The sequence below is a fragment of the Balaenoptera musculus genome, chromosome 14, assembly GCF_009873245.2.
Source record: "Balaenoptera musculus isolate JJ_BM4_2016_0621 chromosome 14, mBalMus1.pri.v3, whole genome shotgun sequence".
Lineage (NCBI taxonomy): Eukaryota > Metazoa > Chordata > Mammalia > Artiodactyla > Balaenopteridae > Balaenoptera > Balaenoptera musculus.
Window position 1 is genome coordinate 22,765,589 of NC_045798.1, and position 14,290 is coordinate 22,779,878.

Sequence of the window (14,290 nt, forward strand, 5' to 3'; positions counted from 1 at the left end):
ATAAAAACATCTTTCTCCGCAAAACCAAAGCAAGATTTCTATTAAATACAGACGGTTGTCCATAACTCAAAGAAGCAGGTGACAGATACCTGTACACCATTTCCCTGGGCCTTGTGACACCAACGTGTGCTTCTCTGCTTTTCTACTATGTGTGCTACTGGAGCAGGCAAAGTAGGGACAGAACTGTAGGCAGAGGTAGTTAATACCGCCTACTCCAAGAATATTTCATGGCATCAGATTATAATCTTCTAAAATTAAATCTTTACCCTCTGACTTCTAAAGTTAATTAAGGGACAGGAAGACTGGCTTGTTTACCCACTAACCAGTTGCTGAAAGACAACATCCTGTCTTGCTGGAGCTATAGTCTAACACCATATTATAACTGCATGTAGCTCATCTCTCAAGTGCCACTAGTAGAATATTTGAACCAAACTGATACATACAAAACTATATTCCCTCAAGGAGTTTAAAGTTACACTGCCTGAACCATACTTTATTGTAGATTATTTCAATGAAACCTAAACATGTTAGGTATTGCTGTAAAAAGACCACTGGTCAAGTAGGAACCCTGGACCTGGTGAATTGGATTATTATACTAAATTGTCACTATCTACTTAGGCTTAGTTTCCAAATCTATAAAAATAGATAACTTCTAGCTGTGATTTCCAAATTTTGGTAAAAAACCCCCAATATCCTGAGTTTCTGTAGCCGTAACTCAAACTCTGCCTGCCCACAAATCAGGGATCCACATTTATCAACTAATGGTTGTAAATATGCACGCAATACTGCCACCCAGTGACCTGTCAACTCAAGAAAGGAATGACCATGTAACTGAACATCAAGAGGAATTTTCCTACTCCCTATTTTTAAAGGTCCCAAACTTGATTTCATTTACTTAAGTGCAGGAATACAATATCTCAAATAGTCCAAAACATTTAAGAAGTTTTATTGAAAACAAAATACAAAAACACCAGATTCTCATTTTAAAGTAAAACAGCATCTTTCACAACTTTCCAAGTACTCCACCATTCTTATCACTATTAAAAAACAAAACCAAGGTTCCAGATCCAAAATAATTAATGAACCCACTGGTGAACATTTTTCTCATGGTTCTAGCTTCCACTCATTTTTTAAATTTTACATTTGCACCTTTTCAAGAATGAGTAGCAGTTTTTATTTAATATCTGTGAGAACCGCACTTAACTTTCTTCATATGAAATAGAAAACCACACATACCCTAATCAAACTCAGAGAAAATACACATTTGTTCATTAAAGCTCACCTGCTTTAGATAATTTTTTCTCTTCACACATTAGCATAGTAAGCCAATGTTTGATCCATGCTGCAAAAGCTGTACAAAATGAAAAGACCTGTTAATTCCCTAGGGAAACCTTAAGGCAAAAGCCTTACTCTACAAAAGAAAAACAAAGCAGAGGCATGGGGACTGTGGAGACGGCTCAGATGAGTAAGCACCACAAGGATGAAGAAGACGATTTTTGTACAAACATATGCAGGATAAAGTTTAAAAAGGAGCATTGAACGTCCATGTTTCCTGCAGAAATAATGATCATGTCAGGTAAAATGACTCCTGAAACAAGTTCTGCTTGGATCTTAATTAACAGAATCTTATTAGTTCTCTTCTACATATACCCGTGGTATCAGAGCCTTGTTTCAGAGCTCTTCTTTCCTCCTGTTCACTGTACAGACCTGGATCCCAGGCCTGCCCAACAATCCCTATAGAAGACAGTGTTAGTGTGCTTGGGTCCTTCTTTGGAAAGCTGTCACCTCTCCTTCACCTGAACACTGGGACTAACTCCAAATTCCAGGCAGTCACTTCATGTTTTTGAGCTGTAGCAGAACAAACGCATGGCGGTTTCTTTAAGGCTACAAACTTTACAAGTTGGTCCCATTAACAATGACCGAGAGGCAGGAGTTTTTTAAACGGCATGAATCAAACACTTGCACATTTCAACAGAATACAGTTTACATTCATCTCTAAATCTGAGATTAAGAAACTATTAGCTGGTTTCCAACTGGTTTCAATACTGGTTTGAAGTTTGAATAATTTTACTGTGTAGACATTAAATATTTTGTTTAAATATTAAACATTAAATCTTTTCCTGACTATCCAGACAGAAATAGAGAAAGCAGGAACAACAGGCAGGAGAAGAAACAGTCCAGTTAACAGACTTGTGACTTCTATGCCATCTGTAAAAAGGGGAGGGACTTCGGCATGGGTTTCAAAATTGCCCGGGAGCTGCCTCCTAAAGTCACCTCTACTTGGCATAAACCATGTTTTCTACACAAGGTATCTGATTCCAACAAAGGCAAAAGAAACCCAGAAAACAAAACAGAAATAACTGGGGTGGTCTCCCATTGTCTGATAAAAGAGCTAGTATTACACTCAATAAGTTATAGTGGATATTCTGTAGCACTAAAGGAATTGTCATTTTACTTCGTACTACTGAGTCCTTGCCACACAGAAGAGCTCTTCCTGAGAAATAAAAAACTTCAATCCTGGTTACCCTCAGAGGATGCCTTGAGCCTGGGTAAGGTCCTCAAGATGAAGATTTCCTGCTAGCAGGAAGCTATTCTCTACTAACTTTTAGGCTTACTGCACCATAGTTGAAACAATAGGCAAATTGGCTATTTCAGTAAATCTCAATGTCACTTGCCCATATGTGCTCAGCGAATTATTCAGTCACTGTTTTCTAAATTAACATTAAAAAACTCAACTTGCTTATACAGGCACAACTTTTTTTTGTTAACTACAGAAGTTATATGCTGGGCTTAGCTGATACAGCACTGCCCCAGGATTACCTGAGGGATGCTTCTCCCAGAGCCAATTAGCACATGGTTTACCTCACAACCTTTTAAACTATCACTCAAAGTTAATAAAGCTGTAAACATTACTGGATAGCTGGGCTTATCAATTATGCAAGGGAAACCAAGGAGCAACAGTAGCACAAGGCAAAAAAGCCTCAAAGGAAAAACCTTTTCTTTGTATTTTTCATTGCATTTTCAGAGGCAAAGAGGGGAGCCACAACACTACTGGCTATTTAATCAATATAGCTACACTGAATTGACAACTAATATACAGGTTTCAGAGCCTCTGTTAATTTCCCCAGCATAGGCTTAAGCTACCGCCTCCTTACTCCTTCTCCCCAATCATATATAGTCACCACTGTAAACAGAGCTCATATCTACAGATGAAGTTGTGGCTCAACTGTCAAAGTACACGTAGTAGGAGAGCATCCTACTTTAATGCATCTTTTTCAACTCAAGTATCTGAATGATATAGACAATGTGACAGATGACTTAAAAGTCATGCTTACACATATAGCTTCTATACTTGACTTAGCAGAATGTACTTATTCCTTTAATAAGACCCCTAGAAAACTGCTTTTCTCTTGAGACAAGTTTCCTTGGCAAAAGTTGAATTCAAGAAATGGCTACCCAAAATGAGAGTCCCACCCCAAATCACAGGTGGAGATATTACACCCGTTTCAAAACTTTCAAGTCCCTATACTGTACAAGCAGGCTCATGACTGAACACATAAGCCTTCTAAAATTTGACTTTAGTGTAGAAACTGGTGTCTAGAGTTCCATCTCTTCTTCTGTGCAAGCAGCTGTCTCCAAACCAGTGTAAACAGGCAACCCTGTTTGCCGAGGTTCCAAGAACAGTTCAGTTCTTTGAGGGAAGGCAGTGCCAGCAGCTGCATGCTTAGTTTGGCTCTCTCCTGTGTAGTTCTTAGCATTAGATGACGGCTTTGGCTTATCAGAAAGGAGTTCAGGGAGAGGTTTCCAGAGCACAAGCTCCATGGAAGGACGGCTCCTAAGATATAAAATACAGATTTTTATCAATAATTTTATAACATGAAAATAAAAGACATACATTGAAAAACTAATGTTTGCTACCTAACATCTAAAAACTGATGGGATTAAATAGATTTATAACAATCCAAATTGATCTTTACAAAGGCCACTCAAGTACATTAAATTTTACAGTTCTGCATGCATTTTTAAGCAAACCAACTGGTTGTACTGATGCTGTGATTAGAATATAAACATTCAACATGAAGAACAGAGGCCCTTGATTTAATTTATTATAGTTTTTTCTTAAATTGTGGTTAATATTAGCAGATGTGAGCTACTATCTTGTACTAAACCATTATAAATGAAAAAGAAACACTGGCCAAACACACTAAAAATATCTCAGTATGCCTTTTGCTTAGTACAGCTATGAAACATAATGCTTTTTGCAGTAAGCCACTGTCTGTGCTTACCCCCACCCCCTCGCCGCCCTCTCCATCTAGTGATGGTTTGATGGTTTCTGGGACCCAAGGGCAAGTAAGGAAAAATAAAACACAAACAATGAAGAACACCCACACCCACACACACAAGGCTAGCTTCTGGAAAACTACCAAGAGCAGAAAGTGCTACATTTTAGGCTGGAGGGCAATGTGACCTGCTTACTCTTGGCTAAACTATTTACCTATCCTAAGGGCTGGGTAGTCAGAATTATAAGCTCAAGCTAGGAGGCTAATACAAAACCCTTGTGAGCTAACATCGAGCAGCAGTGGAACCCACTGTGTCTAAAGACAACACTGCCTCATCTACCTGACATCAGTGGGACTGGTATCCTAGGAGAATTTTTCAGATATCTGACACTTACGCTCACTGAGTACCAAGTCTATCTGAAGTCTTTTCTAGGCAACTCCTAAATGGCACTTTATAACTTGCCTACTACAGTTGGCCCTCCATATCTGTGGGTTTTTGATTCAGACCATTTTATTTTTTTAATTAATTAATTAATTTATTTACTTATTTTTGGCTGTGTTGGGTCTTCATTGCTGTGTGCAGGTTTTCTCTAGTTGTGGCGAGTGGGGGCTACTCTTCGTTGCAGTGCGTGGGCTCCCCATTGCAGTGGCTTCTCTTGCTGTAGAGCACGGGCTCTAGGCGCGCAGGCCTCAGCAGTTACGGCATGCGGGCTCAGCAGTTGTGGCTCACGGGCTCTAGCGCGCAGGCTCAGTAGTTGTGGCACAAGGGCTTAGTTGCTCCGCGGCATGTGGGATCTTCCCAGACCAGAGCTCGAACCCGTGTCCCGTGCATCGGCAGGCGGATTCCTAACCACTGCACCACCAGGGAAGCCCCCAGACCATTTTATATAAGGGAACTGAGCATCCTTGGATTTTAGTATCCACAGGGGGTCCTGGAACCAATCCCCCCATGGATATTAAGAGACAACTGTACTTTACAGAGTCAGTAATGACCACTTGAGATCATCTAAGCTCAAGGACTACAAGAATTACAGGGCTATCATTAGTTCTTATGTAAATGGGCTCCAGGCTGCTTTGCTTTTCAGGTTCTTATGTTTGCTTTCCAGTTGCTTCTCCTGTTCTCACACTGTACTGTCACTATTCACTACTATGAGTTTGTCTGTTCTGCTGTTTGTGTGTTTCTACTCTGATGATCGAGGAAACCAGATAACTGAGCTGATCAAACTGGGTCTAAACTAAGTGCAAAATGGCTCTTAGAGCTAAAGGCCTGAGGGGCTACACACTATGAGGTAAGAATATGAGCTGTGGATTGTGGCCTTTGTGATAAGTTTTTTGACTGCTGGGAGACTTTTGTTTCCTAGGTCCTAATAGTGGTCCTAGATAACTGAGAGAGCCAGGTAAAAGGTACTTTTGAAATGTGGTTCCTACATCCTATCATAGGAATGTGAGAGAATGGGTTCTTTTTTTTTTAACTTCTTTATTGGAGTATAATTGCTCTACAATGGTGTGTTAGTTTCTGCTGTATAACAAAGTGAATCAGCTATACATATACATATGACAATGGGTTCTTTCTTGCCAATCCTCCCATTTCCAAATATTAGACCATTAGTGCATTTTAGGACTTCAAAACAACCCAGGGCTGAGTACACAAGGCAGCCAACTCCTGCTTGCATAGCATTTTGCTCACCCCAATGAACTAATAAGAAAAGGTCTCCAACCTGGGCTAAATACAAAATGCACTGTGCTTTCACTTGGTTGGCGATCAGGAAGTGTCTAGAGACTGGGTTTTCCCTCCAAGATCATAATTGAATGGAAACCAGAAACCAAAACTTACATGGACTCAATCATTTTCTTTGTAAAGACTTCATCAAATTCCCTCTTCAAACCTGTTTTCATGGTATCAGAAAGGACAAGGCTGGGGAGATGGTTAATATTTCTGTCAGCTTCAACTTCTTCATCTTCGTCAATTATTCTAAATAAAGACAGAAGCGAAGGAAGATAGAAAAATTATTTAGTTAAGCTATTATATATTCTATTAATTGGACAAAATTTTAAAAATAAAAAAAGGATAAACGCAACAGGTGCTACAGCAAAATATCAAGTAAAATATGAGACTATACCTGAGAGAAAGAAGTATACACAAAAGAGTTGTTCAACATTTAATCAAAATGTTTTACATTAGAGGCAATCAAATTTGAAGAATGTGTCCCTAAAAACCCTCATACCAAAAATATTCAGAGATAGTAAGTGAAAATATTAAGTACAGTTCTATGAGAAGAGCTTACTTTAACATTTAAAGTGTATACTTTGAACTTCCTGATTTTTATAGTCTGATACGTTGAGGATCAAGGAATCACCAAATGATGAATTAGACTAACTTGAAAGAGTAGAGATGTTACATAGGAACAATAATAAGCAGCTAAATATATGCTGCCCATTTACCTGTCCTCAATTTCCTGAAGCCTCCTTCGGGCAACTTCACACTGTGGTTCTCCCGTTGTCTGATCCATCTCTTCACAAATAACATCTAACATGCCAGGTGCAGAAAGGCCACTAGTGCACGGATTTACTCCATGACCCTCTATATCCTGATGTGCACAAAGAATCCAGTCATTAGGACCAGCACAGAGCCCTGCTTCAGTTAGCCTTTTCTTTCTTACTGGACAACTGAAAAAAAAAAAAAAAATCAATGAAAATCCTGGCTAATATAAATGAAATGTGTATCATCCCCATCTCTAGTCAAATTCTTCTACGAAAAAACTCTAATTTTTGACAGTGTGTGATTACAAGATGGAAAATCACACATTTTCTTTTCTGTCACTCTCACAGCCTCCCTGAGATGTTTCCCTTACGACATTTGTCAAATTAGGTTGCAACTGCAAGATTTTTGCCTTTCCAGATTAGAAGTGTTCCATGTAGGAATTTAAAGTCGTTACTTATTCAGCTCTGGAAAGGTCAAGTGGGAGGTAAAGAATACAAAAATCACTAAGTAGCAATTCAGTGCCAGCCATATTTTTTCATACTGCTGCTGCTCCATTACACTGGGCATATGAGGAGGTAATCTGCAGGCATCCTATATTCCCTTAGGGCAAAAATATATGCTTCATCAGGTCTGCAGCAAGTACTACAGGTGCAAATGGTATTGCTGATTTTTTGGTTCTCTCCAAAAATGGCAGAGGCTGTCATTTGCTCTATGGGTCCCTGACTAATAATGGGGCGCACTTTTCTCCTGCCTTGCAACATAAACTATCTTCACTTCCTAGAAATTTTGTATTTCCTTGAGACCTTAGAGTTCATCAAATCCAATTGCTTTGTTTTGCACATGTGGAAACAAGGACCTAGAAAACTAAAGTGCCCCCTCCAAAGTGTCACGTAAGGTGAGTTGTATTGATATTTTGGGTACCAGACCCCAGAGACAGACCCTGAATCCTACCTCTATGCCATTCTCACTAAAACCTCCTGCCTTGTTAGGGAAATTCAACTGTTCAAGCTCTTACCATGAACTAGTATCTGCAAGCACTATGACATGCCTGGTGTTTAGCTGAGAGCTGTCCTGAAGCAAGTTAAATAGACAACCAGCCCTGCTCTATTTGAGTATTTAGACCAAAAGTACATTATTGCCTGGGCATCACCAAGCACAATCTCAAGACCAGAACACAGTTCTACAACCAAAAAATTCATTAATGGCTACCAGAACTTCTGATTCTAAACTAAGAGTCAAAGGAAGAAGCATGTATTTTATAGAGAGAAATTTCTATTTCATGCGAAGACTATGAAAATCAACATTCAAGTCTCTGGCAATATAAAATCTGACAAGTAATAATGCTCTCTTGAACCTAGATTTTTGAATGGAATCAACTATTAAATGAGATGTTTAGTTTATAAATATTTTTAATTCGTAAGATAGTATTAAGAATGTCTATCCATAAATCAAACATTTCTGTAATATTTGGATAAAGTATGTGACGTTTTCGAAAGCAGAAGAAAAAGTTATAGACATAAGAAGTCATGTTGGACTTCCCTGGTGGCTCAGTGCTTAAGAATCCACCTACCAATGCAGGGGACATGGGTTTGAGCCCGGCCCAGGAAGATACCACATGCCGCAGAGCAACTAAGCCTGTGCGCCGCAACTACTGAGCCTGTGCTCTAGAGCCCATGAGCCGCAACTACTGAGCCCGCATGCCACAACTACTAAGCCCGCATGCCTAGAGCCTGTGCTCCGCAATGAGAAGCCACTGCACCGCAACAAAGAGTAGCCCCCACTCGCTGCAACCAGAGAAAGCCCGCATGCAGCAACAAAGACTCAACACAGCCAAAAAAAAAAAAAAAAAAGTCATGTAAGAAAAAGCAGAATAAATCTAGAAGGAACAGGTAATTTCCTAGCATATCTAACAATTCAACTATTAAATACAGCTGAGGGACTTCCCTGCTGGTCCAGTGGGTAAGACTCCATGCTCCCAATGCAGGGGGCCTGGGTCCCATCCCTGGTGGGGAAACTAGATCCCGCATGCATGCAGCAACTAAGAGTTCAAATGCTGCAACTAAAAAATCCTGTATGCCACAACGAAGACCTGGAGCAGCCTAAATAAATAAATAAATATTAAAAAAAATATATCTTTAAATGCAACTGAGTATCAGAGCTGGGTTCTGATCTCTGATCTCCAACATAATTTGGGCTAAATTATTTCATGCCTCTAGGTCCACTTTGCAAATAATTAGAGATCAATGATGATTAAGTCCCAAAGAAAATGGGATATAAAAGACTTTAAAGTTCTGATAAGAGCTATGGAAGTGGCAGGCGGGCAGCACACTTCTGGGTATTTGACATCCAACCGTCCAGCCCCAGGGCCTCAATCTCTCCATGTGTATATTAAAGATGGTTATTTAACTTTTAAAGCCAATTGTTTGTACACTTCAAACTTTTTATTTATGACACTGGAATCCTTTATTCAATAATCTCCTATAGGGAACCCCAAAAGATAAAAGCAAAGAGGTCCCTGTGTATCCACAGCAATCCCAAGGCAATAAAGAACATAAATATTGTCTGGTCCAGAGTTTTTAAATTTTATTTTATTATTTATTTATTTAAAAAAATTTTTGGCCATACGTCGCAGCATTCGGGATTTTTAGTTCCCCAACCAGGGATCAAACCCACGCCCCGTGCAGTGGAAGCGCAGAGGCTTAACCACTGGACTGCCAGGGACGTCCCTGAAGTTTTTTAAAACTGAGACAACTTTCAAATCTACTGTCTCATTAGTCTATGTATCAACCAGGTGAGAAAATTCAAAGTTTCTGCTGGCAAAAAAAGGAAAAAAAAAGATCATACACAAAGTTGAAAGACAAACAACAAATCTGGGGAAAACAAAACATATATAATAAACTGGCTTCCTTAATAAAATTTCTTATAGATTAACAAGAAAAAGACCAATAAGCCAATAAAAAATATGCAGAAACATGAACAATTCACACAAAATGAAACACAGATGGCTTAAAAAAAAAGATGTTCAACATCGCCTATAATTTACAAAATACAAATTAAAACAGGGATCTAATTTCTTTAATTATAAAATGCCTATACTTATAAAAGTACAATTTAATAATTATGAAACAAAAATCCATGAAAATATTCAAGATATAGACTGCTGTCAGAATCCCAAAATGGTACTCTACTCCCTCCTCCCTGTAGGTAAATACTGTCTTTTATGGTAATCACTTCATTTTTTAAAAAATACATTATCAAGTATGTAGATATGCAATCTTCAAGTTTTTAGTTTTGCCTGGTTTTGAACCTTATATATAAGGAATTATACTGTATACATATACATTCTTTTTTTTTTTTTATAAATTTTATTTTATTTTATTTATTATTTTTGGCGTTGGGTCTTCGTTGCTGTACGCAGGCTTTCTCTAGTTGCGGTGAGCGGGGGCTATTCTTCGTTGGGGTGCGTGGGCTTCTCACTGCGGTGGCTTCTCTTGTTGTGGAGCACGGGCTCTAAGCGCGGGCTTCAGTAGTTGTGGCTCACAGGCTCTAGAGTGCAGGCTCAGCAGTTGTGGCACACGGGCTTAGTTGCTCCATGGCATGTGGGATCTTCCCGGACCAGGGCTTGAACCTGTGTTCCCTGCTTTGGCAGGCAGATTCTTAACCACTGCGCCACCAGGGAAGTCCCTATATATACATTCTTGTGATGTTTCTTTTGCTCATACTATAAGACACATCTAGGTTGATAGATGTGGGTTTTTTGTTTTTGTTTTTTTTTTTTGCTGAATTGAACTCAGCAAAAAATTTACTTTATCCATTGTACTGTTCAGGGACATTCCAATTTTGAGCTATCATGAACAAGGATGCTATGGACTTTCTTGTACATGTCTCCTGATGAGCACATGTACATACTCAAGAGGAAAACTGCTGGGTAAATGGGTATGTGCACCTTCAACTCATGCGATAATGCAAAACTGTTTCCCAAAGTGTTGTAGCAATTTACATACTCATCCATAGTGTTTGAGAGTTCCTGGTGCTACAGAACCCTCCAGTATCTGGTGGTGAAGTATCTTATTGTGCCTTTAATATGCATTTCTCTAAAGACCGATGAGGTCAAAAATCTTTTCATTTAGTTGGTCATTTGGATATCCCCTTTGGGGAAATCTTTTACTCATTTTTTTTTTTAGACTGTCTGCCTATGAGATGCAATTTTTTACCTATCAGTTAAGTGGTGATCAAAAAGTTTGAAAATACAGTTCTGATGAGAAGATGGAGAAACAGGCATTCCCACTGTAAAAGGAGTATAAATTGGCAACTTTTTTCAAAATTCAAAATGCATATACTTTAAGATCCAGCAATTTCCCATCTAGGAATCCATTTACCTACTTGCAAATATATACAAAGAACTTAAAAAGAATGGTGGTCCAATTTCACTGCAGCACTATTTACAATAGCCAGGACATGGAAGCAACCTAATTGTCCATCGACAGATGAATGGATAAAGATGTGGCACATATACACAATGGAATATTACTCAGCCATAGAAAGGAACGAAATTGAGTTACTTGTAGTGAGGTGGATGGACCTAGAGTCTGTCATACAGAGTGAATTAAGTCAGAAAAAGAAAAACAAATACTGTATGCTAACACATATATATGGAATCTAAAAAAAAAAAAAAAATTCTGAAGAACCTAGGGACAGGACAGGAATAAAGACGCAGACATAGAGAATGGACTTGAGGACGTGGAGAGGGGGAAGGGTAAGCTGGGACGAAGTGAGAGAGTAGCACTGACATATATACACTACCAAATGTAAAATAAATAGCTAGTGCGAAGCAGCTGCATCGCACAGGGAGATCAGCTCCATGCTTTGTGACCACCTAGAGGGGTGGGATAGGGAGAGTGGGATAAGGAGGGTGGGAGGGAGATGCAAGAGGGAGGGGATATGGGCATGTATGTATACGTATGTATAGCTGATTCACTTTGTTATACAGCAGAAACTAACACACCATAGTAAAGCAATTAGACTCCAATAAAGATGTTAAAAAAAAAAAAAGAATGGTGGTCATGGTAGATTTGTTAGTAATAACAAAGATTAGAATTAACTTAGAAATCCATCACTAGGAGACTGGTTAATTATCTGTACCTAGCCTTACAATAGAATTCCACTCACCTGTTGAAAAAGAAATTAGGTAGAACTCTATGTGCCCATATGCAACAAGCTACAGGAGAGTAAAATGAAAAGATCCGATGTGCTGCAGTGTGAACAGTATCTTACTTACAATGTAAAAAACCAGAAATATATAGTTATAAACTTGTAAATTTTTACATTATCTTCCTTAGGAGACATAGGAAACAGGCAACAAGGGTAACCTCTGGGGAAAACTGGGAGCAAGGAGTTTAAGACTTCTCAATATGTAGCCTTCTGCGAACTCTTTTATTTTGTGCATATAACAATATTCACATGGCTCAAAGTTCAAACATTACAATCGCTTATGCATTTTTTTAAACATTTTTATTGGAGTATAATTGTTTTACAATGTTGTGTTAGTTTCTGCTGTATAACAAAATGAATCAGCTATACGTATACATATATCCCCATATCCCCTCTCACCCTGCCTACTCCATCCTTCTAGGTGGTCACAAAGCACTGAGCTGATCTCCCTGTGCTATGCGGCTGCTTCCCACTAGCTATCTATTTTACATTTGGTAGTGTATATAAGTCCATGCCACTCTCTCACTTCGTCCCAGCTTACCCTTCCCCCTCCCTGTGTCCTCAAGTCCATTCTCTATGTCTGGGTCTTTATTACTGTCCTGCCCCTAGGTTCTTCAGAACCATTTTTTTTTTTAGATTCCACATATATGTGTTAGCATGCAGTATTTGTTTTTCTCTTTCTGACTTACTTCACTCTGTATGACAGACTCTAGGTCCATCCAACCTCACTACAAATAACTCAATTTCGTTTCTTTTTATGGCTGAGTAATACTCCATTGTATATATGTGCCACATCTTCTTTATCCATTCATCTGTCGATGGTCACTTAGGTTGCTTCCATGTCCTGGCTATACAGTTGTTTACAGAGTGACAAGTTTCCCTCTGACCTGCCCAGCTCCGTTCTCTAAAACGTAACCCATGTTATCAGTTCCTTGCACCTCCTTTCAGACACCTGTTTCACCCTTTCACTTAAAAACAAATAGCTATGGATATAAAATAGGTTAAATTAAGTGACCATTAAATGAATAAAAGGCACCTGAAACTTACTCATCCTCCTCCTCCTCTCGCTTGTGTTTCTTTCTATGGTGAACTGAAACACTGTTGAAACAAACCAGAAAATCAGTCAGTTGAGAAATTTATGGAGCGGGTGCGTTCAGCATCCACTTTCTGGCTCCGATAATCTTGCCCACCCCATTCCCACCAGCTGTCCCCTTCCTTGCCGAGTGGGATGGATATACAGGTCACAAGTTCAGTCAGGTATAGAGACTGAAATCTAAACTTCTCATTTGGTCAAGACCGGGGGAGATAAATTGAGGGGGACCACCGTAGGGAAAACGTATCGGGGCAGGCACCGGGCTAAGCACTTTATTTTATGATCCCACTAGGAGGACCCACTTCTGTCCCAAGTTGCGGATGAGAAAAGTCAGTGTCCGAGAGGCGCTGAAAGTTAACAGCAGCGGCGGCTCCGCCGCGGTCTGGAGGGAGCGAGGCGAGTGCGCGCCCAGGGCAGCTCCAGGCCCTGCTCGACCCGGCTCGACCCGGCTCCCTTCCTCGCAGGCCCTGGGCGAGCTCGGACCGTCTCCTCAGTTCCCGGGACGCAGGGGGGCCAGGGTCTGAACCGGACCCCCGCGCTATGCTACCTCAGGCGACTTACGGTAACCGACTGTGGGGCTCAGTATCCTCATCAGCAACCTGGGGCTGAGAAGTACCCGCCGAAGGTCGCGGGGAGGGTCAACTAGCCCGCGCCTGCCCGCCCGCCGCCCGCCGAGATCCTCACCGTCCGCGCGCCGCGCTCCCGCCCGGGCTGCTCGGGGCGGCGCGGGGTTCCCACCGCGGGGCCAGCTCGGTACCGTCCGCCCCCGGCGGGAAGGCCCGGCCGGGGAAAGCCGGTGGCGGCTGTAGGAAGTCCGAGCCGCCTCTCAGCGGGAGGCCGCTGAAGGGCCGGCCGAGCGCGGCCATGGCCGGGGAGATGAGGAGGCTGCGCCCGCGGCCCCGGCCGCCCGCGGCCCCAGACCCGGCAGCGGCTGCCACAGCGACTGCCAAGAGGCGCCCGCTTCTGCGCCCGCTCCCGACCCCACGTCACGCCTTCTAGAACCCTCCACCCCAAGCCACCCGGGGCACGCCGGGATTTGTTGTGTGTGGAGAACTGCTGACGCGAGGGTTGCCGGGAGTTGAAGTCCTTGCGGACTACAAACAAGATGGCTGCCCGGCCGAGTCTCCGGGACTGGAGGATGGCCCTGGCCAACCTAGAATATGATCTAGGTTCGAATCCTCACTCAGCAAGTTATGGAACCTCTGTACCTCAGTTTTCTCAGTA

The 14,290-nt window shown here is 41.1% G+C and overlaps 1 protein-coding gene across 1 annotated transcript; it reads right to left on the reverse strand.

Annotated features, from left to right (window-relative positions):
* Window positions 1-925: 925 nt before the first annotated feature.
* On the reverse strand, window positions 926-14,059 carry CCDC117 (coiled-coil domain containing 117). Its single transcript, XM_036874392.1, has 5 exons — window positions 13,751-14,059; window positions 13,021-13,071; window positions 6,723-6,947; window positions 6,115-6,252; window positions 926-3,835 (listed from the first exon to the last, which is right to left on the reverse strand). Exons 1-5 carry the CDS (start codon window positions 13,930-13,932, stop codon window positions 3,598-3,600), a joined length of 834 nt encoding a protein of 277 aa, XP_036730287.1. The 5' UTR covers window positions 13,933-14,059; the 3' UTR covers window positions 926-3,597.
* Between the last annotated feature and the right edge of the window lie 231 nt (window positions 14,060-14,290).

Coding starts and splice junctions, on each gene's coding strand:
- CCDC117 (XM_036874392.1), bottom strand. CDS start 13,932: ATGGCCGCGCTCGGCCGGCCCTTCAGCGGCCTCCCGCTGAGAGGCGGC. Junction 13,072..13,750: donor GGGAGCGCGGCGCGCGGACG/GTGAGGATCTCG, acceptor TTGTTTCAACAG/TGTTTCAGTTCACCATAGAA. Junction 6,253..6,722: donor CTTCAGGAAATTGAGGACAG/GTAAATGGGCAG, acceptor GTCTTTATTTAG/AATAATTGACGAAGATGAAG.